This window comes from Acanthisitta chloris, unplaced genomic scaffold (assembly GCF_000695815.1).
Source record: "Acanthisitta chloris isolate BGI_N310 unplaced genomic scaffold, ASM69581v1 scaffold13107, whole genome shotgun sequence".
In the NCBI taxonomy this organism is placed as follows: domain Eukaryota; kingdom Metazoa; phylum Chordata; class Aves; order Passeriformes; family Acanthisittidae; genus Acanthisitta; species Acanthisitta chloris.
The window spans coordinates 15606-38622 of NW_008682123.1; the positions used below are offsets into that span (position 1 = coordinate 15606).

Genomic DNA, 23017 nt, shown 5'->3' on the forward strand with positions numbered 1-23017 from the left:
CTATCACATGTTGCCTCCCACTTGCCAAAGAGCAAATTGCCATGGGTCCAACCAGGGTTGCTCCTCAGGCAAAGAGCAGCCCAAACAACCCTGGAACAGAGGGGCCAGACCAGAATCTTTTCCCTTGGCTCTGCTCCCTCTCCATCCCTGGCTGCAGGTTGCTGGAATATCAGTCCTTGTGATGCCTCTGGCTCCTTCCTGAGGGTTGCTGTGTGCAGGTTTTGTTAGGTTTTCGTTTGGCTTTGCAAAATTTTGCTTGGTTTCACCTGGCATGGAGGATGGAGCCTGGCACTCGGTGCTGCTGGCACACCTGCCAGGTGAGCACAGAGGCTCCAGCCCTGGCACGGGCACAGGGCAGGTAGGGCACAGGGCTGGTTGTCTCTTTAAGACACAAAAGGGAACTCTCTGCCTGCCACTTCGTGGAGTTTAGCCCAAATCCCTGTTTCCATTAGTGTTTCGTTTCATCTCCTCCACTCCCCCAGCCCCACCTCCTCCGAATCGGCATTTCTGCATCCTCTTCTGTGCATCGCAGAACAGCAGGTAAAAGTCTGGGTGGTACCTGCACACACAGACAGACAGACACACACACACACACACACACACACATGCTGGACGCACCTCTGCCGCGGGAGAGATCCCTTCCCACACTCCGGAGTGCTGCATCCTCCTCCTCCCGGGCGAGCTCGGCTGGGAGCACCATCCCGGTCCCTGCCCCAGGCGGCTCTGCCTCTCCTCGCTGGCTCCGGCTGCAGCAGCAGCAGAGCTCGGGCACGGAGAAGCTCAGCGGGGCTCGGGGACAGAGCTCTGCAGGGAGCCGAGCCCGGCTGGGGCATGAGAGCTGAGCCTCGGGGGCTGGAGCATCCCCAGCACCTGGAGCATCCTGGAGCCCAGAGCATCCCCAGCAATCAGGGTATCCTGGGGACAGAGCATCCCTGGCATCTGGAGCATCCTGCATCCAGAGCATCCCCAGCACCTGGAGCATCCTGGAGCCCAGAGCATCCCCAGCAATCAGGGTATCCTGGGGACAGAGCATCCTTGATATCTGGAGTATCCTGCATCATTCCCAGCACCTGGAGCATCCTGGAGACCAGAGCATCCCCAGCAATCAGGGTATCCTGGGGACAGAGCACTCCTGGCACCTGGAGTATCCTGCATCCAGAGCATCCCCAGCACCTGAAGTATCCTGAGTACAGAGCATCTGGAGCATCCCGTGGTCCAGATTATTCCCTGGTCCTGCTCATTCAGAGCATCAGAGCATCCAGAACAGCCTGCCATCCGGATCATCCCTGGCATCTTAAGTATCCTGCCATCCAGCTCTCCCCCAGCATCCAGAAGCAGCATCCAAGGACATCCCAGAGCAGAGGGATTTGCAGGGACAAGGCTGTGAGTAACAGGGAGGGAAACTTGCTCCTGCTGATCAGCTCCTGGGAATGTCACTCTGCCCTGAGTGCCAGTGAAGAGAGAGAGTGGGAGAAGAGAAGGACAGGAAGAGGAGAGGAGAAAGGAGGACAGACACAGCGTGGGGAGAGATGGTCCTCCTGGAGCTGGTTCTGGTGATGATCACCTAGCACAGGCCACGCTGGAGAAGATCCCCCCAGCCCCAGCACCTCATGGAGGGTGAGCTGGGGACCCCCAATGCCAGTGTGCTGGGGGAGCACTCACTGCTGGCAGGGAGCAGCTGGGTGGCTGCTTTCCTCTGCTTCATCATCCTGCTGACCACGGCAGGGAACTTCCTCCTCATCCTCCTCATCGTCACGCAGCGCTCCCTCCGCAACACCTCCAACTACTTCCTGGTGTCCCTCTTCATGTCAGACCTGATGGTGGGGCTGGTGGTCATGCCCCCAGCCATGCTCAACCAGCTCTACGGCCGCTGGGTGCTGCAGAGAGACTTCTGCTCCCTCTGGTCCTCCTTTGATGTCATGTGCTGCAGTGCCTCCATCCTCAACCTCTGCATCATCAGCCTCGACCGCTACCTGCTCATCATCTCCCCCCTCAAGTACAAGCTGAGGATGACCTCCTGCAGGGCCCTCTGGCTCATCCTGGCCACCTGGAGCCTGGCTGCACTGGCATCCTTCCTACCCATCAAGATGGGTTGGCACAAGCTGGAGTTTGAGGTGCAGTCCCTGAACGTCACCTCCCGAGGGGATGAGGACCAGTGCAGGCTGCTGGTCAGTTTGCCCTATGCCCTGGTGGCCTCCTGCCTCACCTTCTTCCTGCCATCTGCTGCCATCTCCTTCACCTACTGCCGCATCCTCCTGGCCGCGCGCAAACAAGCTGTGCAGGTGGCTTCCCTCACCTCCACCGTGGCCACCACCACCACCACCACCACCACTGATGAGAGCACTCTGCAGGTAAGGTGGCCACAGGGGTGTTGCTCTTGCAGGCACCACAATTTAGGTGCCTGAGGTGTTGCTGCCTTCAGGGATGGAGCTGGCAAAGGGTTTTGACCCTGCAGAGAGGGAGAATTTGAGCTAAATCCACCTCCCTGACGTCCTCTGAGGTGCCTCATGTCTTCTCCCAGCAATGGAGAGCTTTGAAGCTGCTGAGGAGCACAGGAACAGCGTGAGCAGAGGTAGAGAAATAAATAAGATTCAGGCAAAACTGCTCAGAGATGCAAAATAAAGGCAGTTTTGCCTCTCTCTTTGGCTGGTGTCATCCCCTGGGGGTTTAATCTTATCTGACTTTCCACTCGTAAATCTTGGCTGTGGTGGGTGTGAGACACATGGGGGAAGAAGGATTTTAAATAATAGCAAATGCCAAATTCTGCAGAGCACCTTCTTTGGAACAGAAGTTTCTATTTTTGTCACCTGGGCTATAACAGGATCTGCAAACCCTCTCTGTATGTGTGGGGGTTTTATAACCAAAACCTGTTTGTATTTCTCCAGGAGAAGGTAATTGCCACTAAATCTAACGGCTTTAATTCCCTGTAATAGGCTTTATTGACCTCATATCCTCCAGGGAGAATGCAAACTTAATTGCCTTTAAATACCTTGATTTAGTCTGTTCACTCCAAGAAGCAGAGCCAGGACTCTGGGCAGAGCATGATAGTAGTACCAGGCAGTCTAAAGGAAAAGGAGAATCACAGAATAAACAGGCAATATCATAAAATGTTTATTTTTCTCCACATTTTTGGACTCCACACACACCCCTTGCCCTGCTCAGGGAATTTGGGGATGCTCAGGGGCTTTGCTGTGCTGTGGAAAAACAACATCCACCCCTGTCTTTCAGCTGAGGTCACAGGTTCCTTGGAACCCTGAGGTGTCAGCCAGAGAACCCTCAAATCTCACCTTTTTAACCAGGATTTTGTTCTCTTTTTGGGCAGGAAGCTGAGTGGCAAGAGGGTGTTGTTTAATTACAGCAGAAAGCTGAGATAATCAGTTAATTTCAGACAGCAGGAGGGGATGGAGGGCTGAGCACGGTGTTCGTGGGCTGAAAAGCTTCACGTCCTGCTTTTGAAAATGTAATTAGTTTGCTGCTGTAATCAGCAGCAGAGATGCCTCTTTAGGGAAGGCTTTATCCTCACCATGGCACGGACTGAGCTTGGTTTTCTGTCAAGAACAGCTTAGAAAACAACAAGAAAAACATCATGATGATCTTCTCAACGTTGAGGGTTTCTATTGCTTCCTCTTCCTGATCTGTGGCTTGAGACGTGTGTCCCCTCCTGCCCCTTGGAGAAGGGAATAAACTGAGGTTTTTGCAGGATTTGCAGCACCAAACACCACTTTCCTTGGGCTGGTGCTGGTGTAGACTCACCCTCCACCTCCTGCTGCAGGTTCCCTGTGCCCCGAGCCAGCCCATGGCCAGCAGTGAGAGCAGGAGGTTCGCCAACAAGCACAGCAAGAAGGCATTGAAGGCCAGCCTGACTCTGGGCATCCTTCTGGGCATGTTCTTTGTGGCTTGGCTCCCCTTCTTCATCACCAACGTGGCACAGGTAAGCACGTGTTGAGTTTTCCTTTGGAATCCGTTTGGATTCAATCTGAGGCACCTGCAAGGTGAGGTCCTGCACCTGAGATCTTCCTGGGAAGCCTCTAGGACCAGAGATACCATTTCCTCAAGGAGGAACAGCAAGGCAAAACCTTTCAAAAGGGATTGGAGATGTTCCTTTGAAAGGGGAATGTTGTGAAATGACTCTGGATGGGGGCTGAGGTGGGAGATGCTGCTAATCCCTGCTGTGTCCCCTCCAGGCTGTCTGTGGCTGTGTCCCACCAAGCTTCTTCGACGTGCTCACCTGGCTGGGCTACTGCAACAGCACCATGAACCCCATCATCTACCCACTCTTCATGAGGGACTTCAAGAGAGCCATGGGCAAGTTCCTGCCCTGCTGCCGGCGCGCGGGGGAGCCGCGGCCCAGTGCCATCTCCCTCTCCATGAGGAACTCCAACAGCGGCCCCCGCGCAGCCACCTCCCTCAAGAACGTCCTCACTTTGCAGGCTGAGACTGACTCAGTGGAGTCTGGAGCACTGGGGAACGATCCCAGCCTGCTGGCAGGCAGGGATGTCCCCTCAGCCACCCGTGCCCGCTCCGTCAGCCTGTGGGACACGGAGCCCACGGACGCGGAGCTGCAGCGCGGGCAGCTCGGCACACCCGTGGCCTGAGCAGGAGTTATGGACCTCTCTGTGTGCTGGAAGGACCTCCCAGCCCCACACAAATTCTCTGAGGGTTGATTTGCCCCATGTCTCTGGTGCTGCTGCTGGATTCTCTCTCTCCCAGCACACTGTGGAGCTTCTGGAGGGAATGGAGGCACTGGGATGTCCATGGATAGGTTTGACAGTGCAAAGCCACTTGTTATCTGCCTTCTTTCTCCCTCTTCCATCCCTCTGCTCACCATCACCAACTCCTCACCCTTCTTGTGGCCTTTCCATCTCTGAACCTCAGACTCCAGACCCTCTGTCTCCCTAGAAACTTAAGCCAAGACTTGGTTTTCAGCTTCCACACGCAGAGCTCAGCAAGTCATCTCCATCTCAGCGAGTGCACCAAGAGGAGTGATGGAAACCACATCCCATGAGTCATGGACAAGAGGTTTGAGGCTGTTTCAGCCCACAGAACATCACGTCCTCTCGGAGCCGAATCTCCTTGCCCGACTGGGGCCGTGACTGTCTCAGTTTGCTGTTAAGCAGCTACAGCAGAGTGAAACTCTGGAGTTCAACCCCCAAGAGCTGCACTAAGGGGGTTAGATTTGCTGCAGAATGTCCAATGCTGCTCTTGGGATGCTCAGCAGGGCTGTGGGTGTGTGGCTGTCGTGGCCCTGGTGGTGTCTGACAGTAGTAACGAGATCAGTTCCCCTCATCCTACACCTTCCTGTTCTTGGCACAGGACCAGCACAGTTGGCTCTGACAAACCAAGTTTTAGCTGATGCAATTAGAAAGCACACTTTTCCCCCCCCTTCAGATAAGAATCTAAAGGAATGTTGAGTTTTAAACAGCTGCCCCCCCCCATAGCCATAAGCAGAGGGAACAGTGAGTGATGTGGCAAGTGAGCTCTTCAAAAAGTCAGTAGAACAAATGATTTTAGTGAGTTCTTCCTCAAGTGCCTTTGGGCTGCAGAGCTGGGCTGGCAGTTGGTTGCTGTGCCCTCCCTGGACCCATTCCCTCCAAGCTTTCTGCCCAATTCCAAGCTCACACTAATGGTTTTGACCGTGCTCCTGGAACTCACCAGCATCCAAACACATCCCTGGGATGCTGGAAGAGCAGCCACATGCCAAGTAAGTCTCATTAGTTTACTTTCCATGTTGCCCATGGATGTTCCAGAGCTGAACAAGAGTTTTTTTTATGACCAACTTGATGTTTATTTGCTGCAATCCCCTGGCAGCAGGTGCTGGGACAAGTGACCAGGATACAAGGGCTGAGCACAGGTTCAGACCTCAAAGTGTTCAGTACATTTTGCCACTGATGTGTGCACAGAGAACTTGGGGTTGGTGTCAAGCATGAAGATCAATATGTGCATCTCCCCACAGTGGCTTTGTATAAAAACAACCTTTGACTACAACTCCAGTTACAAAGGAGAAGAAAATGCACGATGGAGTCCTGAAGTCTGTTAGATACCAAATCAGGAGATGGAGAAAGAGAGAGACTTCTTCAAGCCAAACATTCAGAAGCAATAATCCACCACAGTCTCATTGAGGCAGCTCTTTGTAATGAGGTGTTTGCTTGGGGACAAACCCTTGGATGAGTGGAGAATTCCCATCCCTGCAGCCAACAGCTCAACACCAACTGACACTGTGGGATCCACAGCCTGTCTTGGATGTCTCTCCTCACTCTGCAGCTCCAGAATGGAGCTGATCCCCTTTGGACATCAGATCTGGGGAGAGGAAACACCAGACACCATACCCAACCCCTAGTGCTTTGCCAGGTTATGGCATTATCCCCAGGAACAGCCACGTGTTTGAGAAATGATCTGCAGGTAAGGTTTGGGGGAAGCGTGGGGAAGGAAGGAGAGGGATATTAATGTGGCTGCTGGACCAGGGAGGGAGGAGAACCCTGTGTGAACTGAAATTGGAAGGTGCAATCACACTGTTTCCCCTCTCATGGGTGAAAAAGACCTCCTAGCTTTCTCTGCTCCGAGACTGGTGAGAAGAGAGTGGAGCCAACTCGCTGTTATTGGGAGGTAGAAATCAAACAGATCCATGTTTACCCGGGGCTAAGTATTGTTTTTATTCTAAGCCAATTCAAGATATGTCTGGAAGGGCCTTTTAAGGCTGGAGAGGTGTGTGGGACACCTAAGGAAAGTTTCAGGGGGTTGCAGAGCCTGAAAAGAAGCTTCATTAACCATCCAAAGCCAATTGGTTTTCCTGTGGCTTTCCAAATGTGCTCCTGACAGGAATGGGACCAACACTCAGCCTGGAGACAGGCAAACAGCCTTGGAGGTTGGGAAGTGCCTGAGATCTGGCAGCAGCCTGAGCCCTTCACCTCTGGGGTGAGCAGAGCTGCAGTACTGGGCAGGGAGAGCCTCACCCACCTGAATTCCACGAACTGAACCAACCAGAGGTGGGAAAATGGCTTTAATTTCCTAATGATAAGCCACTCTCCCCTTAGAGCCACCTGCTTGCCCCAGTTCTACAGCAGGGACACAGTGCTGAGAGGAACTGCTCCATCCTGCAAGGATTGGGATGGGATCTGTCTCGGATTCCTGAGGAGCAGTGCAGAGCAGGGCAGGAATCTCCCTCTCTCATCCATGGGAGATGCTGTGGGTGGCTGCTCGGAATGCTTTGATCCAGTGCCACACTCCAGGCTCACAGGAGGGTCTGGAAACAGCTCTAGCCATGCTCCTTTGGGAACTGCAGTGCCATGGACAGTGCTGTGACAGCTCTGCTCTAATTTACTCCACCTGCTGCCTGGTCCTTGCTGTCCTGGTCTTTGCTGTGTGGGCAGTCCATGCAGGGCAGGGAGGAATCCTGTTGGTGAGCACAGCCAGTTGGGAGAACCTCACCCTCTGCCTCATCCTCCCCTCGTGCCGTGTTCTCCTCTCCCAGAGCCTCTGTGCCTGCTGCCTGCTGGGAATTCCTGGTTAGAAGGGAGCAAGTTCTGCTTCTGTCCTTAACTTCCCACTGGCATTCCTTGGTTTTGATGCCCACAGCTTTCAGGATCGTGTCCATTTGCTTCATGTAGTCCAGGTGGCCATTTACCTGCAGGCAACAAGAGTCCTTGTTGTGAGTGGAGAACCCAGGGGAGCACTCAGCCAAGTCCTTCAGCCCAACACTGCTGAGAGACTTGGGTTTGGCTCTGACAGGTGGAAAGACTGAGACTGGAAAATGAGAGAATCATGGAATTGTTAAGGTTGGAAAAGATCTTTAAAATCATCAAGTCCAACCACCAACCCAGCACTACAAAACCATGTCCCCAAGTGCCACATCCACGTGGTTTTTGAACACTTCCAAGGATGGTGTTTTCACCACTGGATAAATGCAGCTGTCCATTGCACAGCCTGAGCTGGCAGCAGCCTTTGAGGCACACCTGCTGCTGGATTATTTCCCCTCTGAGATGTTTAGGAGCTTGGACCTGGCTGAGGTACAACCCCCACATCCCACATGCCATGAGGGTAAGAGATGATCAGCCCCAGTAAGACACCAGGTAGGATGTGAATTCTCTTAGCTCAGCTCCCTGTTCTGTGCCAAATGACATCTCCTCCAGATGCCTCAGCAACCTTGTAAAAGCCAAGATTATCTTAATTAATTAGGATATAGTCATTAAATCTCACACAGCTACCAAGGGCATTAGGGTTCTTGGCTGGAAGCTGCACTGCTCCATCCCACACCATAAAAAAAAACAGGAGCCCAAAGAGTTATGGGTTCATAAACCAAATAAAAGTATATGCACAACCCCAGACGTTTTTCTTGAGAGATGATTTCCATGATAAGATAAAGCCTTTTGAGATGGATGGTGGAATGTGCCCTTCCAGGAAGGACACAGGAGGACATAAAAGGTTGGTCCTGATCTCAGAGCTGTTTTCCAGCCTTAATCATTCTGTGGAAACACCCTCTGCAAGGGATTGTTGTTTGTGCTAAAGGCTACATAGCTGGAGAGGCAGAAATTCCTTCCCCCTTCCAGGTGTCCCACACAAACCTGATGTACCAACAGCATCCCAAGATATTTCAGCATCTTTGGCAAATTCACTTTCTAGTAATTCCAACCCCGCTTGACTCAGCCAGAGAGATGTCTCAGCCTCTTGTTTTCTCAAACTTTGCTAGTAATCAGGGAGTTAGCAGCAGAGAATACCTGATACCACCATCCCAGGATTTCTGCTTCCCAGCCACAGGAATGAGTGCCCCAGGAAGGGATGATGATGGTAAGAAAGTTCTGTGCAAAGAAACCAGCCATAGACCCTCTGCTCACCTCCTGCTGGCTCCTGCCTGGTGCCAGAGCAGTTCTTCACCTGCCTCATCCCTGGAAGTGTTCTAGGCCAGGTTGAACAAGTCTTGGAGTAACCTGAGCTAGTGGAAGGTGTCCCTGCTCACAGCAGGGGTTGGAACTGGATGAGGTTTAAGGTCCCTTCCAACCCAAACCAGTCTGAGGTTCTGTGATCCACCATTGTGCCACACTCAAGGTTCCCAGCACACCTCTCCCAAAGCCAACGTTTCCTCCACAAAATCTAAACCTCTGAGCTGTTTGTAGCTTTGGAGGGAGAACATTTGGCTGCACTTAGGGCTTGGAGCAAAGTGAAGGATTTAATCAGCCCATCAGGAATACAAGATGTGACTTGAATCCCTCCAGATGGCTCAACAAGCTCTGGGTGTTTTGAGCAGATGAGTTAATTAAAACGACCATGGAGGGACTGTGAGCTGGGGACATTGTTCTTGGAAAAGTACAAACCTTTGGCTGCTCAGGCAGAGAGATCAGTGCTAAAGGAAGAAAGGAGCACAATGCTGGGCAAGGTGGGGAGAGACAAGGAGGAACTGGACTTACTGGGAGAAGTGGCTGAAGGTTCTTGGTCTGCTGCATTCTGAACCTCTCCAGGCACCACCACCTGCCTGCCCTGGGCACTGCTTGGGGGTTTTCAGCCTGTTGTTACTGTTAGTCAGAGAGAACAAATTTCCTCTGCCTCCCCAAGCACCAGAGTTTCATAACTCCTCAGTCTCCAGCAGCTTCCACTAAAACAACAAGGAATTCCTCTTCCTTAAGCACCACAATCCCTGAGGGACACAGGGTATGAGAAGCTGAGACCTCCTGCAATCTGTCCCTTACTGCAGCTCTGCTAATGCCGCTAAATCTCTTCCAAGGAAACTCATTCCTATCTATCTCCAGGGCAGCCCAGGAAAGGATTCCATAAAGCTGGACCAGGGCAAGCCCTGAGAACTGTAAGAGGAGGGAGGACTCCTCTCAGCTGCACTGTGACATCAAGCACTGACCCATCAGCATAAGAACAGCACACAAACTGCTTTGCCACTTTGAGGCCATCCTGGTGGGAAACCCCAACAATTCCAGCTCTCCAAAGCCTGTTTTCATCTGCAGTCTGAAAGGCTAAATTCCTCCACTGGGTAGGGAACATCTGCAACATTGTCAATAAAAACTTTAAAGGGAAAGAAAGAATTGTTTGGGTATTTGTCAGAACAAAGTGCAGGAGGAATTTCAGGATCAACAGAAGAGTTTGCTTGGCACCACAGCAAATCTCTTTATGCTTGTCACAAGGAAATGAAAACAAAGGGGTGGGTTTATGGGTGTGTTGAGGTGACTTCTCCCCTGCTGTATCTCACTTTATGGTTGCCTTGAGTCATGGAAAACACAAGTCAACTGCCTCTGGCACTGTTCCTGCCACAGGACTCCAGGAGATCTCTGATGGAACTGTTCAGGGGATTGACCAGCCAGCAGAAAGGAGCCATCAGCTCAGCAGGTTTGGAAAGGTTTTCAAGGTCAGTTCCACTCCAAAAGTATCAAATATATCACTGAGCACAATCAGCTGTGGCTAGAAATTCACAGGGAAATGGTTTTGTGGGTGCAGAGGAAGAATTCCAGCTTCTCTCCTCAGACAGGGACACAGTGTGTCCCAGAGGGGTTGCTTGAACAGCCTGCCAAGGGGAGGATGAGGAAGGACCAGGAGGCACTAGGTGTGATCCTGGCTCCACCACAGACTCACGTGGGCACAGGCAGGACTCACTCCATCACAACACTGAGTGTCACAGAGACATCACTCGACATGGCACAGATAAGACTTCACTGCTCACTCCAGAGCCAAGATCCTGCCCAGTGTCCTGCAATAAAAGCTCTTCCACTGATCCTGAGCAGCCAACACAGAGTGCATGTGGCTCCAAATACAGAATGTAGCAAGAAAACAGAGGAAGTAAATGGAGGAATGAAGGTTTGGAAGTATGAAGCCCTAAGGGTGGAGAGGGAGAGCAGCTGTACCTCAGTGACAACAGGCAGGACAAAGGTAGGAATTAGTACTCTGAATTAACAAGAGTCCCTGAAGGAGTTTCAAGGCAAAGGTTCCCTCCCAAATGTTCCTCTGCTCCCACACACAGCACTCCAAGCCATCCCACTGAAGGCATTAGCTGCTTCCATGAGTTTTCCAGCTGTTTGTGGAGCTGCTGGTGGCTACTTTTTGGCTGATGCCCTCCCCAGCCACTGCTACTGGTTTATAAGGTGGCTGTAATTAAACACTTATTTTTCAGTGCTAAGCCAAGTGGAAATGATTTAAATTGGATGGTTTAAATAGGGTTTTAGAAAGCTCAACAAAAACAGTGCATGTCATTATTGCTGGGGAATAATTTGAACAGGAAGAAAAGGGAGCACAAAAGTAGAGAGTGGATTGATATATTGGACTGGAGTGTGGCTGAAAAAAGAGCTTAGAGTGCAGATAACTGACATTACAAACAAGAGCACATCAGGATTGTCACAGCACCACAGACTATTTGGAGTTGGAAAGGACTCACAAGGATCACCAAGTCCAGCTCCTGTCCCTGCACAGGACATCCCCAACCACCACACCATGTGCCTGAGAGTGTTGTCCAAATGCTTCTTGAGCCCTGTCAGGCTTGGGACTGTGACCACCTTGATTATGGAGAATTTGTCAGGATTCCAGAGGAAAACATGGAGATTGGGTTGTGTTCACAAGCAGGATGAGGACACAGGACCTGCCTGAAGCAGAGGACGACTAAGGGACTGTCACCCTTCCTCTCCTTACCTTGCCTTGGGAATACACAAGATTTGGCAGCTGAAACATTACCATCTCTGCTTTCAAACCAGTTTCTCAGCTCAGCTCCACAAAACAAGGCCACTGAGGGAATCTTTGCCATCTTTGGGGACAACAATCTGTTCTCAGCTTACTCATCCCTTAGCTCCTTTATTGAGCAATGATGTGTCTGGGCAAGAAGTCTTGGGCATTTGGGAAATTCCAGCAGCTGTGGAGTAGTGCAATGTGTCTCCTCAGCTATGCCATCTCCTACAAATCCACCACACCAGGATTTGCAGCCTGTTTGAGCCTGTCCTTTCCCCCCAGTGTCACTGGGGCAGTGACACCTCTGTGGTGTTTCAGCTTGGATCAGTAATTGATGCTGCTCTAATTGCACCAGCTCAGACACATCAGCTTAAACTGTGCTCCAGGAGGGAACCTCACGTACACAATGTGTCAGCAAAGTCAGTCTTCCCCTTGATTAACACTTTTAATTGGCTGTTGTGGTGTAATTTTGTTTCCATGTTCTCTGAGGAGGTCAGAAACATTGCTCAGAGTGACCAGAAAAATGATACAGTTACTGTTCATGTTCCAACACAGGACAGGAAATTAAAGGATGAATCCTCTATCCTTAATTCACCCTCCTGGGCTCTGGGTAGCCATTCCTGCAGGATCAAACATTAACAGTACTTAGGGAAAACTCCCACTGCTTTGTTGGCAGCTCTGCTCCAGTTGGGACTGTGGGATGAGGACAGCTGCCTGCAAAGCCAACAGCTACAGACCTGGCAGGAATGGAGTCTGCAGTGCCTGGATTTGCAGGAACAGTCCTAGTTCCAAAGGTGTCCCTCTGCTCAGCCCTGGTGAGGCACATCTGGAGTGCTGTCCTCAGCACAGGAGAGAGATGGAGCTCCTGGAGCAGGTCCAGCAGAGGCTATGGAGATGCTGAAGGGACTGGAAAATCTCTCACAAGGACAGGTTGAGGGAGCTGGAGCTGCTCAGCCTTGAGAAGAGACAGCTGAGAAGGACCTGATCAATGTCCATCAGTGTCTGCAGGAGGTGTCAGAGGATGGAGCAGACTCTGCTCTGTAGGGCCCAGCAACAGGACAACAGGCAATGGTAGGAACTGACGCTCAGGAAGCTCCACCTGACCATGAGGAAGAACTTCTTCAAACACACACACACAGACTGCCCAGAGAGGCTGTGGATTCTCCCTTACTGGAGATACTCCAGAACCATCGGGACACAATCCTGTGCCCTGGGATGGCCCTGCTTGAGCAGGGAGGTGGGACCAGATCCCTCACTGTGGTCCCTTGGGTCCCAAATCAACAGCAGGAAGGAGCACAGAAAATGAAGCCACTGATGATTCCAGGATTGTAGGAACTAACCCTGGGACCTCAGAGCCTAACAGATTTGTTCTCACAAATCCCTGCATGTCCCCTCAGTGTGGGAAAGGCTCTCTCAGCTCCTTCAAACCACTGCCTGAAGTCAAGTTCTGCTCCAAGCTCTTCCCCTCTGATCCTGTCCTTGCCTGTAACCACAGGAGGTGGCACTGCTCATTGGGAACAAGTGAAACAAGGGAATGAACAAAAGGAGTAATGAGACACTTGTAACCTTTTGCTTTTTGAACTCCCCAGGGTTCTTAATTAATCCACATTTTGTAACCACAACTAATTCTTTCTTTCAAGTCTTGGGAATACAGTGTGAAAATACACAGTTAAATGTGTTTTGTGGAAAAGTCTGACTTGCACAAGTGCCAAATCAGTTGGATTCCATGAGAATTCAAGACTTTTCACCTGCTTATGGTACTGGTGTAAGCTGTGTGCCTGCCTGGCTGCCTTGGATCTGCCTTCCCTCATGATGGGAATACTGGTTGGAGCCAGGTGGAGGTTGATCTCTTCCCCCAGGGTAATAAGTGACAGGACAAGAGGAAACAGCCTCGAGCTGTGCTGAGGAGGTTTAGATGGATATTAGGGAAAATTCCTTAGGGAAAGCGTGGTCAGTCACTGGCACAGGCTGCCCAGGGCAGTGGTGGAGTCAGCATCCCTGAGGGGTTTAAAACCCATGTGGATGTGGCACTTGGGGCCATGGTTAGTCATGGCCTTGGCAGTGCTGGGGGAATGGTTGGACTTGATGATCTTTGAGAGCTTTTCCAACCTTAACAATTCTATGATCCATCCCTGCTCTCCACTAGACTTCCATTGCCCCTAAGGTTGCAAGTTCATCCCTGTTTTCTGCTGTGGTAAAACTGCCCAGAGAAACAAAAACACCCATTCCTGAATTGTGAGCTTCCCTGAAAGTGCTCCCTGTGCTCTGCCTCAGAGCAGCTCTGCAATATTCCCTGGGAACAAACAGCAATCAGGCTAATACACTGCAGCTCCACCACTTCCTTGCTCTCTAACAGGTGCTGTCAAATAAATCCAATGTATAAATTAGCCCCATTGTAACCACGAGGAAGGATTTGATAACTGCATTTGCTGAGTGGGAGGACATTTTTCTCTCTGCTTTTGAACTGACAGGCAGATAAACCCCATACTAATCAAGGGAGACATGAGATAGAGGCCTCAGAGGTGAATTCCTGTTTATTCTGAGGGCTCATTTGAGGATTCTGGTGCTACCACAGCAAAGAGAATCAAGCTGTTTGGATCCAGTCCAGTTTTCATCATGGATGGACTGGGAGATGCCAAAAATACTGAAGCTGCCTGCAAAATGCTTTCATGCTGAGCACCTTTGCACCAGCTATGCTTTACTCTTCTATCACAGCTTGTCCCTCTCCTGGCAGCAGACTCACAGGGACCTCCAGCAAGGGCATCTGCAGGGATGAAGCTGTTCCTCACAAAAAGCATCTCTATCTCTCTCTAAATATATGTATTTCTCTGTTATGCTCCTGCACTGTACTTGCAGCAAAACCCATCTTTGCTTTCTTGCCATGACAAAAAATACTGCCCCTGGATATTTCCTGTCCCATTCTTGCTCCTTTTACATTTGAAATGTTCACCAGAATGCACTTTCCATAAAGCTCCATGGTCTGGAAAATGGATCAAAAGAATGACACCTACTTAGACATTTCTGCCCCCAAAGCTTTGCAGTGAGATGAAGGAAGTGTCAGCTCTCTCTGAAGGAGAGCAGCTCTGGGATTGTCTGCTGGCACCAGGCAGTGTGGATGGAGATGCACAGCACCAGGAGCTGAGCAGAGAGCAGCTCTGCAAACGTTTTTCATCCAGCTGAAATGGAAATCCTGCTCCTCTGAGGGAGATGGAGAGGCTGCTGCAAGTCAAAGATCAAGAGTGCAGAGCTCTGGGTGGGGGTCACAATTCAGGCAGCAGAGCATCAGTAGAAAGAGGGACTTTGAGGAGAACTCAAAAAGAGGAGAGTAACAGGGACTGGCTAACAAAAAATATCACCCCAGTGCCACCACTGCTTGGCATCTTTGGCCATTTTCCTGCCAGCAACAGATATCACAGAGCAAGTGACTAATGGCAGTTCTGGGGATGGTGAGAAAATGGATGTGGGAGGGTGTGGAAATGCTGACAGCCCAGCAAAAGATGCAAAGATATAAGTGCTGGCCCATGTTTAAAAGCCTCCACTGCACCCCTTCCTCTTGGAAGCTCATGTTTTGTTCCTCCTCTCTGCTCAGCACCAAGCCCTGTGTTTGCTGCCAAGGGCTGTGCACAGCTCACTTCTAATGAATGAAACGAGCTGGGAACAGTTGGGTATTTATAGGCTCTGCAGGCTGCTGCTCCAAAAAAATCTGAAAGCTCTTCAAAGGGCCTTTGGCTCCAGAGCAACACTGACAGTCCCTGCCAGCTTGTGGGGACATTTAGGAAGAGTCATGGCAGGAACAATGACCATGGAAGTACCCTGAGCTATGTGCTGAGCATCTCCCAGTGTGCACAGAGGAAGACATGAATGAAAACATTAATATATGGAAAGACAAGATGGCATGTCCAAGATTTCTGTGGCTATGGATACACAAGCTAAGCTCTGCATGGTTTTCCAAGGAAGAGCTCACTCAGGAGACAGCAATGTGATGATGAGTTTGCTTAGGGTAATTGAGTTGACTATTGCTGGATGTATCCAATACTGGCTTATCATTCATGACACCAGAGAGCTTTGAGGAAGCTAAATGTTTACAACTCAATGTTTACAACTCAATGTTTACAAGAAAATGTAGATATGAGGGTGAATGTTCCTGTAAAACACTGGCACAGGTTGCCCAGGGAGGCTGTGGCTGCCCCAACCCTGACAGTGTTCAAGGCTAGGTAAAGCCTTGAGCAACTTGATCTGGTGGGAGGTGTCCCTGCCCAGGACAGGGAGTTGGGACTAGATCATCTCTAAAGTCCATTCCAACTCCCTGACATAGTATGAATCCTTTCCAGCTTCCTGGAGATCACACTGCAGCAGGTCCTGGCAAAATAAACATTGCTATCACTGAGCTTCTGGTGACAAACCAGTTCCTGCTCTGCATTGGGGCAGCCCTGGGACCAAGGTACAAAGCCCATGAACCTGCTCCTGCCTGAACCTGAGCAGTGTTGAAGGCTCCACCAAGATAAGATTGTGGGTTGCACCTGCACTGCAGTCGCGTGTTTTGAGTTCCACGTTTTCCAGCTGATCCTACTTTCCCCTGATCCCACCCCTTCCTGCTGGTCCAGACTCACAGGGGTTTGAACTAGATGATCTTTAAAGTCCCTTCCAACCCAACCATTCCATGATTCTATAACAGCAAAGTCCTTCTTGGAGAATAATGACATCATCTGCCTCCAGTATGAGACATGTCAGAGCCAAAAAACCCAAATATATCCAACAGGAGAGGCAAAGCCTCATTACTTTGCTCAATGCTGAGCCAACAAACTCCAGAGTGAAGTCTGAGATGAGAATTTCCCCAAAGACAGGGAAGAGGGACAATGTGCATGGAGGGGCTCTCTTCAGCTTCCCCTCCCCAGTGAGTGTGGGATACAGTGCTGCAAGCAAAGGAGGATGGAAAAAACCCCTGAGAATATCAGAAGTGCTACTTACTACAGAGGAAAGGTCCATGTTTACCATCCTCCTGTCATCCAGGTCGACTGGCTGGAGGCCTGCGACGTTGAGCTGGACAGAGGAGGTTCTGTACACAAAGCTCAGCAGCCAATCTCCCCTAGGAGCAGAGCAGAGTGGGAATAAATCCTGTTGCCAGTGTAGAATCACAGAATCCTAGAACAGTTTGAGTTGACCTGAAAGCTCATCCAGTTTCACCCCCTGCCATGGGAAGAGACAATCTCCACTAGCCCAGGTTGAGCCAAGCCCCATCCAACCTGGCCTTGAACAGTTCCTCAGACCACAAGGAGAGTAGAAGGGCTGGGAGCACAGTGATGTTTGCTGCAGCTCTGTGTGAGGTAGGAACCACATCAGGAATCACCTGCCAGGTTCAGGGCAGGTTCCTGGGACACAGGAGTGCAGGTCTGAACTTAATCCTGATTCCTGGGGGTACTCTCATTACCTACAGCAGCTTTAAAGATCTGACCCTTCTATTTATTTCTGTCTTTCTCAGAGCTTGCACTGCATTCACATATTTCATCCTTTGAATGTACTAACAGGTACAAGTTCTCCAGCCCATGGACAGCTGTAAGGGTGATGAGACCTACAACACTGATGTTGTGACATAAATATTGACTGTAAAGCTCCTGGGAGTGCTCCTGATTTATAGGCACTGTAGAAATAGATGGTTTCAGTGACAGAACTAGGAAGAACTTGTTCCCACTCAAAAGCAGTGCCATAAGTCACTGTGACAGCTCCAGGGTAGAGTGTGGCACGAGGAGAGAAGGAATCCTTTGGGAACACATAACTCTTCTGTGCTGAGCAACAGCATAAAATCAGAGCACCTAAATGCCACTATACAGAGTAGATTTAAGTGGGATATGAGTGGGATTTGTACTCTGGGATAGCAGCAGGTGAAATGCTCCTGCACAGGGGTCCATTTCTGGCTGCTCCTATCCAAACAGTCGATACTAGGAGTTGTAAGTGTACACAGAGCTCTGCAAAACCCTTACACCACATCCACCTGCTCAGACATAGGTTCTTTCAAAAGCTGAGTGAGTCCAACTCACTTGGGTAAGGTTTCCCACTAGGAACTTGTAACTCTGCTGTGAAATGGGAAGGGACAGCTCTGACAGGGTTTGGACCCATCCTGTCCTTTCAGACTTCAAAGGAGAAGTTATACTAGGCTGAAGCTCAACAAATCGGGCTCAAAGCTGATCCGGCAGGAGTTCTACTCAGTGCAATTCATCTGACCCAAACAGAGTTACTCCTAAGTGACAGAATGAGGCCACACTTTGGAGAAGTGAGGGAAGAGAGAAACCAGACTCAGGTGAGGTCTTGCCATGAACTGTTTGTATAATCCTTTTCTCACCTCAATCCTCACACAAATTCCCCACATCTCTCTCTTCCCTCCTTTGGCTGCTCCTTGTGCCACCTGAAAACCCCACAAATTCAGCATCTGATGGAAAGAGAGAGAACCTGCAGTGTGTCAGATTTTCTGACCATCTCCTCACCTGCTTCTTCCTATTTCTGAGCAACAAGCCACAATTTCTACATCACTTTCCATTCAGCATCCAAACCCTGAGCTTGCCAAATCACCACACACAGAGCTACACACACATATTCTATTTGATTCCAGCAGCACACAAAGGCTTAGAAACTATTACAAGATCTTTTTCTTTTTGGTATGTGTTATAGGAAATGAATACTCTGAGCTTATTGCAGTGAAATTGATTTTTGTAGGACACAGGGAAGAACAATATTTTCCAGGTAAACTCAGTCATATGCAATGATTTTTATCATTTATGGCTCGTTGGAGGAACTCAGAGCACTCCCAGGGAGGCAGCAGTTGCTTTTTCCTTATGCCACATGAAGAAATATTGGAAGTGGTGCACACATCCAGCAATGCTAAAACCTCCTGTGATCCACAGAGGACAAAATTTGTAGCCAAACTGACAGATAGGATTGATAATTCGATGTTTTAACCTTGAATACTATTAGTTCAGATAGTTAATTCTTCTTTGTCCGTTAATATACTCTGCTAGAAGTAAGACAATAATTCCTCACCTTCCACATAGGTGTGTAGTCATCCACATGGATGTGTGTATGGAAAACACCACCAGCAGTTTCACCTGTCCTTGACCCAAGGGTTCATGCCTTGAGTTGTAGGGACATAAATTGCTAATCTTCTTGCCTGGTTATTTCTCAGTTTATTTTCCCCATGCTCTTAGCCTTTCCTGCTTCATTCCTTCTTCTTAATTCCCCCTTATCTAACTGTGCTGGGAAGCAGTGTTCCTGCCACTATTCTCTTCCAACACACAGTCATTACATTTGATGCTGTCACTTGAATTCTTAACAGCTTTTCTGAGATTGGTTTTGGCTGCTTCAGGCCTCTGGACCTCCCTCTTCTCACCACTCTGCACAGCAGTTGTTGGCTTTAAAAGGCTGATATTTGGTTTTAAGGTAACCTTTGTATTCTTCCACATGCTTACTACAGCTATTCCAGCTAATCTTCCTTTGGAACTAAAATATCTTTTTCATGTGGACTGTCTTGACCAGAAACTTCCTGGAGATATAAAACCTTTCAATCTGTTGGAGCTCCTTCCCTTCCATTGTGATTTTCACACCTTTTTCCCCACGAGCAGCCCCAAGTGAACTGTGTCTTGATAGATTTTAGTTGCCATTCCTTAAGTCAGTGAATTTAATGGCTGTATTTATAGTTCTTTACTTGAAGTGAGATTTTAAGAGGGTTTAGCATCCATTAGATCATGCACACAAACACACTGGCCCAGTTCTACTGGAGTAGAACAGTGCAAATGCATGAACAGCACCTACACATGGAGCACCTTAGGGTCCCACAGCCAAGAGTTGGGACAGAGCAGCCTCCAGGTGCCTCCTGGGGCCTGTCACCTCCAACCAACCTGAGAGAGAGACCTCTGGAGGGAGGAGGTTGTGGCACTGCTGGCTCTGGTGCTCCTGAATCAACATCTTCACCAGTTACTCACTTACAAAGGCTTTAAAAGGGATAAACACACAATATCATTTCAAGGCTAACAAAGCCAAGAACTGAGCACACACCTGCAATAACCATTTATGATCCTGCCTGACACCACTTTGGTGAGAGCTTTCCAGTACTTGGCTTCTCCTTCCACTGGAGCTCCCAGTAAGACAACGTCTTCAATGATCCCTTGGGAGTCTGTTAAGGTGAAAGCAGAACAGCTCAGATTTAGGAGATGGAGCAGAATGTTGTTTCCATACAGGAGGGAAAGTAGAAACAATGGAAAGGAGGAACATAAATACAACTTTGCCTAAGTGTTAAGTGTCCACAGTTACAGCTGGAGCCAGTAAGTGTGAAAATCAGAGATCCTGAGACAGGGAAAGGGCTGATGGCAGCAGAGAGAAGTGGCTTGGCCTCCATCCAGAAAGATGCTGTTCCAGCAGAAACCACTGGAAAGGTTTGGAGACCTCTGGAAAGTTCTTTATTATTGATCTGGGTTTGCACAGAGCTTTGAAACAGGGGAAAGGGGCTGACATTCTGTGGTGTGAGCAAATGTCCTACATGAAGCATGATCAGCTCTTCCCACAACCAGTCCTTGGAGCTGAGTGCATGAAAAACATGACCTGGACATGCAACAGAAAGCCCCAAACTCTTACCATTGATTAGGAACTAGCAACAACGAAGGTATTTGTCAACACACAGTGATGATCTCTCAAACTGGTTTGATTTCCTTGAAGGCTGCTGTAAGCTGCATGCCCAGAGCATGATTTACAGAACAGCAATGGTGACTTTTAGGCATAATAAATGGTCCTCTCTTATCAGGCAGCTGCAGCCAGGCAATTTCAGTAGAAGTAATACTGGAATGAGAACTACTGGGCAGCTCTGCCACTTCCCTAACCTCCTGAACAACCCATCAGTATCTTTCCTAAATCTTTGTGAAGTGAGGTGAAGCTCCCTGATGCCACAGCAGTTCAGTGGAATTCATGGCACACATATCCTGGGATACTCATGGGCATAACATTCCAAATCCATACCCTGCACCTGTGGGAGAGCACAGTCCACCAGACCTGAGCTAAACCAAACATCAGAGGTGCTGCCTGACTAGACTTTTAAAATGTAAATCACTTAGCTGCCTTTTTCCTGAGAGCAGGAAAGGCTTGGAGCTGCCTGCAAAGCCTGCATCCTTCTTCACAGTGTAAATCCCAGTGCCTGACAGGAATCCAAACGAGCTCTCCTGGAGTTATCTCTTATTGCAAAGCAAATTTTGCACCAATGGAAGAGAGCAAGGAGCAATTCAATTTGGTTACTGTAATCTGTGAGCAATAAAGCCCTGTTTCCATAATCATGGGCAATCAAAAAGCAACCCCAAGCCTTCCTAACGGGAAGCTCATTCCAACCAAGGTACTAAATTCCATGGCCAGAGTGTGAGCCAACTGAATAAACAAACAGCTAATTCATCAAGATCCTGAATATTTGGGCAAGGTATTGGCAGCTTTTGTTTCTCCAGTCCTTTGTACAGCTTATTTCTTCCTTAGAACAAGAAATGTTTAGCCTTGGCTGAAAAATACTCATTTTCTTTGAAGGTAGACAGAGGGGGATAGAAACCTGGGAACAGATTTCTGGTTTGCATAGCTGTTGAGGCTTGAGACAAATGTATTTCACAGTTTGCAGCTCTTTTAGATGATGAATAACAATAAATTCTGCACAAGCAGGAAAAAAGTCAGTAAAGATTGAGCCTCACAGAGAATTGCTAGTAAATAAGGAGCTTCATAAAGGAAAATGTCCAATAAAGTCCAAACAGGTGTGAACAGAGTGGTAACAAAGTGAGAATAAAGGGCCAAAATTAAAAGTTGATTAATATGACTGATTAACAGTGCCACACAAACACCCAGGGAGTGATACCTCATTCCTGCCACTCACAGTTGGGTTTCAAGGTTCAGGGTCTGGTGGTAACAGTCATTATCAACTTGCTTTAGTTTGCTAATTGCTAATTATTTACTCAAATGCATGGGAATCACAATGCAGAAATCAGTGCAATGATCTTCCAGTAACTTGCAGTAACTTGTCTCTCATGGCTCATTTATTGCATCTTCTGCTCTAATGGCATTTGTTGGAAACCTGCTGGGCTCTGGCTCCCAAATCACTGGGGATGAAGTATCCCAAAGGTTATTATTTCATTGCTTTGCACTGAAGCATTTGAACAGAACTTGAGTCCCTGCCATGGTGTTTCTCTGGCTAATCCATCACTAGTTATTTGTCCTCAGAAATGCCACTGCCATCTGGATCCAAAGCTCTGTACAACTAGGCCGTGTGTTCCTTTTGTGTGAGACATCCAAGTCCAAACCCAAATCAGTCTCAGCTGTCCCAGGTCCCAGTTCCACTCCTTCTGTGGCTTGCTCTGGAATGTGCCTGTGAAGAATCCTTGGCAATCTGTGCTGAACATGCTGCTTTTCATCTCACAAACAGCTCAGCTTTTATAATTCAATTAAGGAACTGAAAAATCAGTGTACAGTGGGAGCTGCTCTGAGACATCACCATGATGCTTCCATTTCCTTGGAGTGGCAGTCAACCTTCCAGACCCCTAATGCTTCCCTCCCACGTCCTACTGAGTGACAGGACTGTGCTATTCCAGAGGGAAACTGCACAGACCTAAATAAAGACCTGAAAATATCTCAGCCCCTGCCATTCTCAGGGCATAAAAAGTGTATATCTAGAGCCAGATTAGGATTTGAGTGTTGGCTCCAGTATAACTCCATAAGGATCATTCTGGATTTGATTAGATTTATTTTGAGAGCAGAATTCCTGTCTTTGAGGACTTACATCTTAAAGCAGAAGTGAAGTTCTGATACACAGATGTCCATGCTGACCTTGTCCATCCACACCTGACTCTGTTCCCACCTTCCTGGAATTTATTGGCCATTTTCCTTTATAAAACTCCTTGTTTATTATCAATTCTGTGAAGCTAAATAGGTAATGAGCTCAATGGCTACGTGGGGGGAAGGCAGGCTGCATGCACACACTCACTGCTGACTCAATTCCAAGATACAATTTCCATCAACTGATCGTGATGATTTTAGGCTTATTTCCCCCCCCCAAAAAAAAAATTAAAAATAGAATCTATTAATAAACAAAACCACAATGGGTAATAAATCGACAGATGGTTTTAGACTTGAGTTTGGGGAGAAATTACCATGAAAATAGCAGATGACAGTGGCATTTCAGGGACTTAAATGGAAGGGAGGACTCAGGGAATCAGACACAAGAGCTGCAGAGAGCTCCCAAGAAAGGCAAAGCATCCTGAGCTGCATCCCAGCAGCTCGTGGACAGCTACAGACTGATCACAAAATGTCAAGTTGTTTACAGACTGGAGAGCAAACTGACCCACTGGAGCACCTTGAGTGAGGACAG

The 23017-nt window shown here is 48.9% G+C and overlaps 2 protein-coding genes across 2 annotated transcripts in view; one reads left to right on the plus strand and one right to left on the minus strand.

Annotated features, from left to right (window-relative positions):
* Positions 1-1610: 1610 nt before the first annotated feature.
* HTR6 (5-hydroxytryptamine (serotonin) receptor 6, G protein-coupled) lies at positions 1611-4595 on the plus strand. Its single transcript, XM_009078393.1, has 3 exons — positions 1611-2351; positions 3773-3931; positions 4185-4595. Exons 1-3 carry the CDS (start codon positions 1611-1613, stop codon positions 4593-4595), a joined length of 1311 nt encoding a protein of 436 aa, XP_009076641.1.
* A 2714-nt stretch (positions 4596-7309) lies between these two features.
* TMCO4 (transmembrane and coiled-coil domains 4) overlaps positions 7310-23017 on the minus strand; it is a 31846-nt gene continuing 16138 nt past the window's right edge. Inside the window, exons 11-13 of the mRNA XM_009078394.1 lie at positions 19690-19807; positions 16615-16732; positions 7310-7621 (exon numbers count right to left, since the gene is read on the minus strand). Coding sequence (XP_009076642.1) covers positions 7310-7621; positions 16615-16732; positions 19690-19807 — 548 coding nt within the window. The remainder of the gene's footprint in view (positions 7622-16614; positions 16733-19689; positions 19808-23017) is intronic.

Coding starts and splice junctions, on each gene's coding strand:
- HTR6 (XM_009078393.1), top strand. CDS start 1,611: ATGGAGGGTGAGCTGGGGACCCCCAATGCCAGTGTGCTGGGGGAGCAC. Junction 2,352..3,772: donor CTGATGAGAGCACTCTGCAG/GTAAGGTGGCCA, acceptor CTCCTGCTGCAG/GTTCCCTGTGCCCCGAGCCA. Junction 3,932..4,184: donor TCATCACCAACGTGGCACAG/GTAAGCACGTGT, acceptor TGTCCCCTCCAG/GCTGTCTGTGGCTGTGTCCC.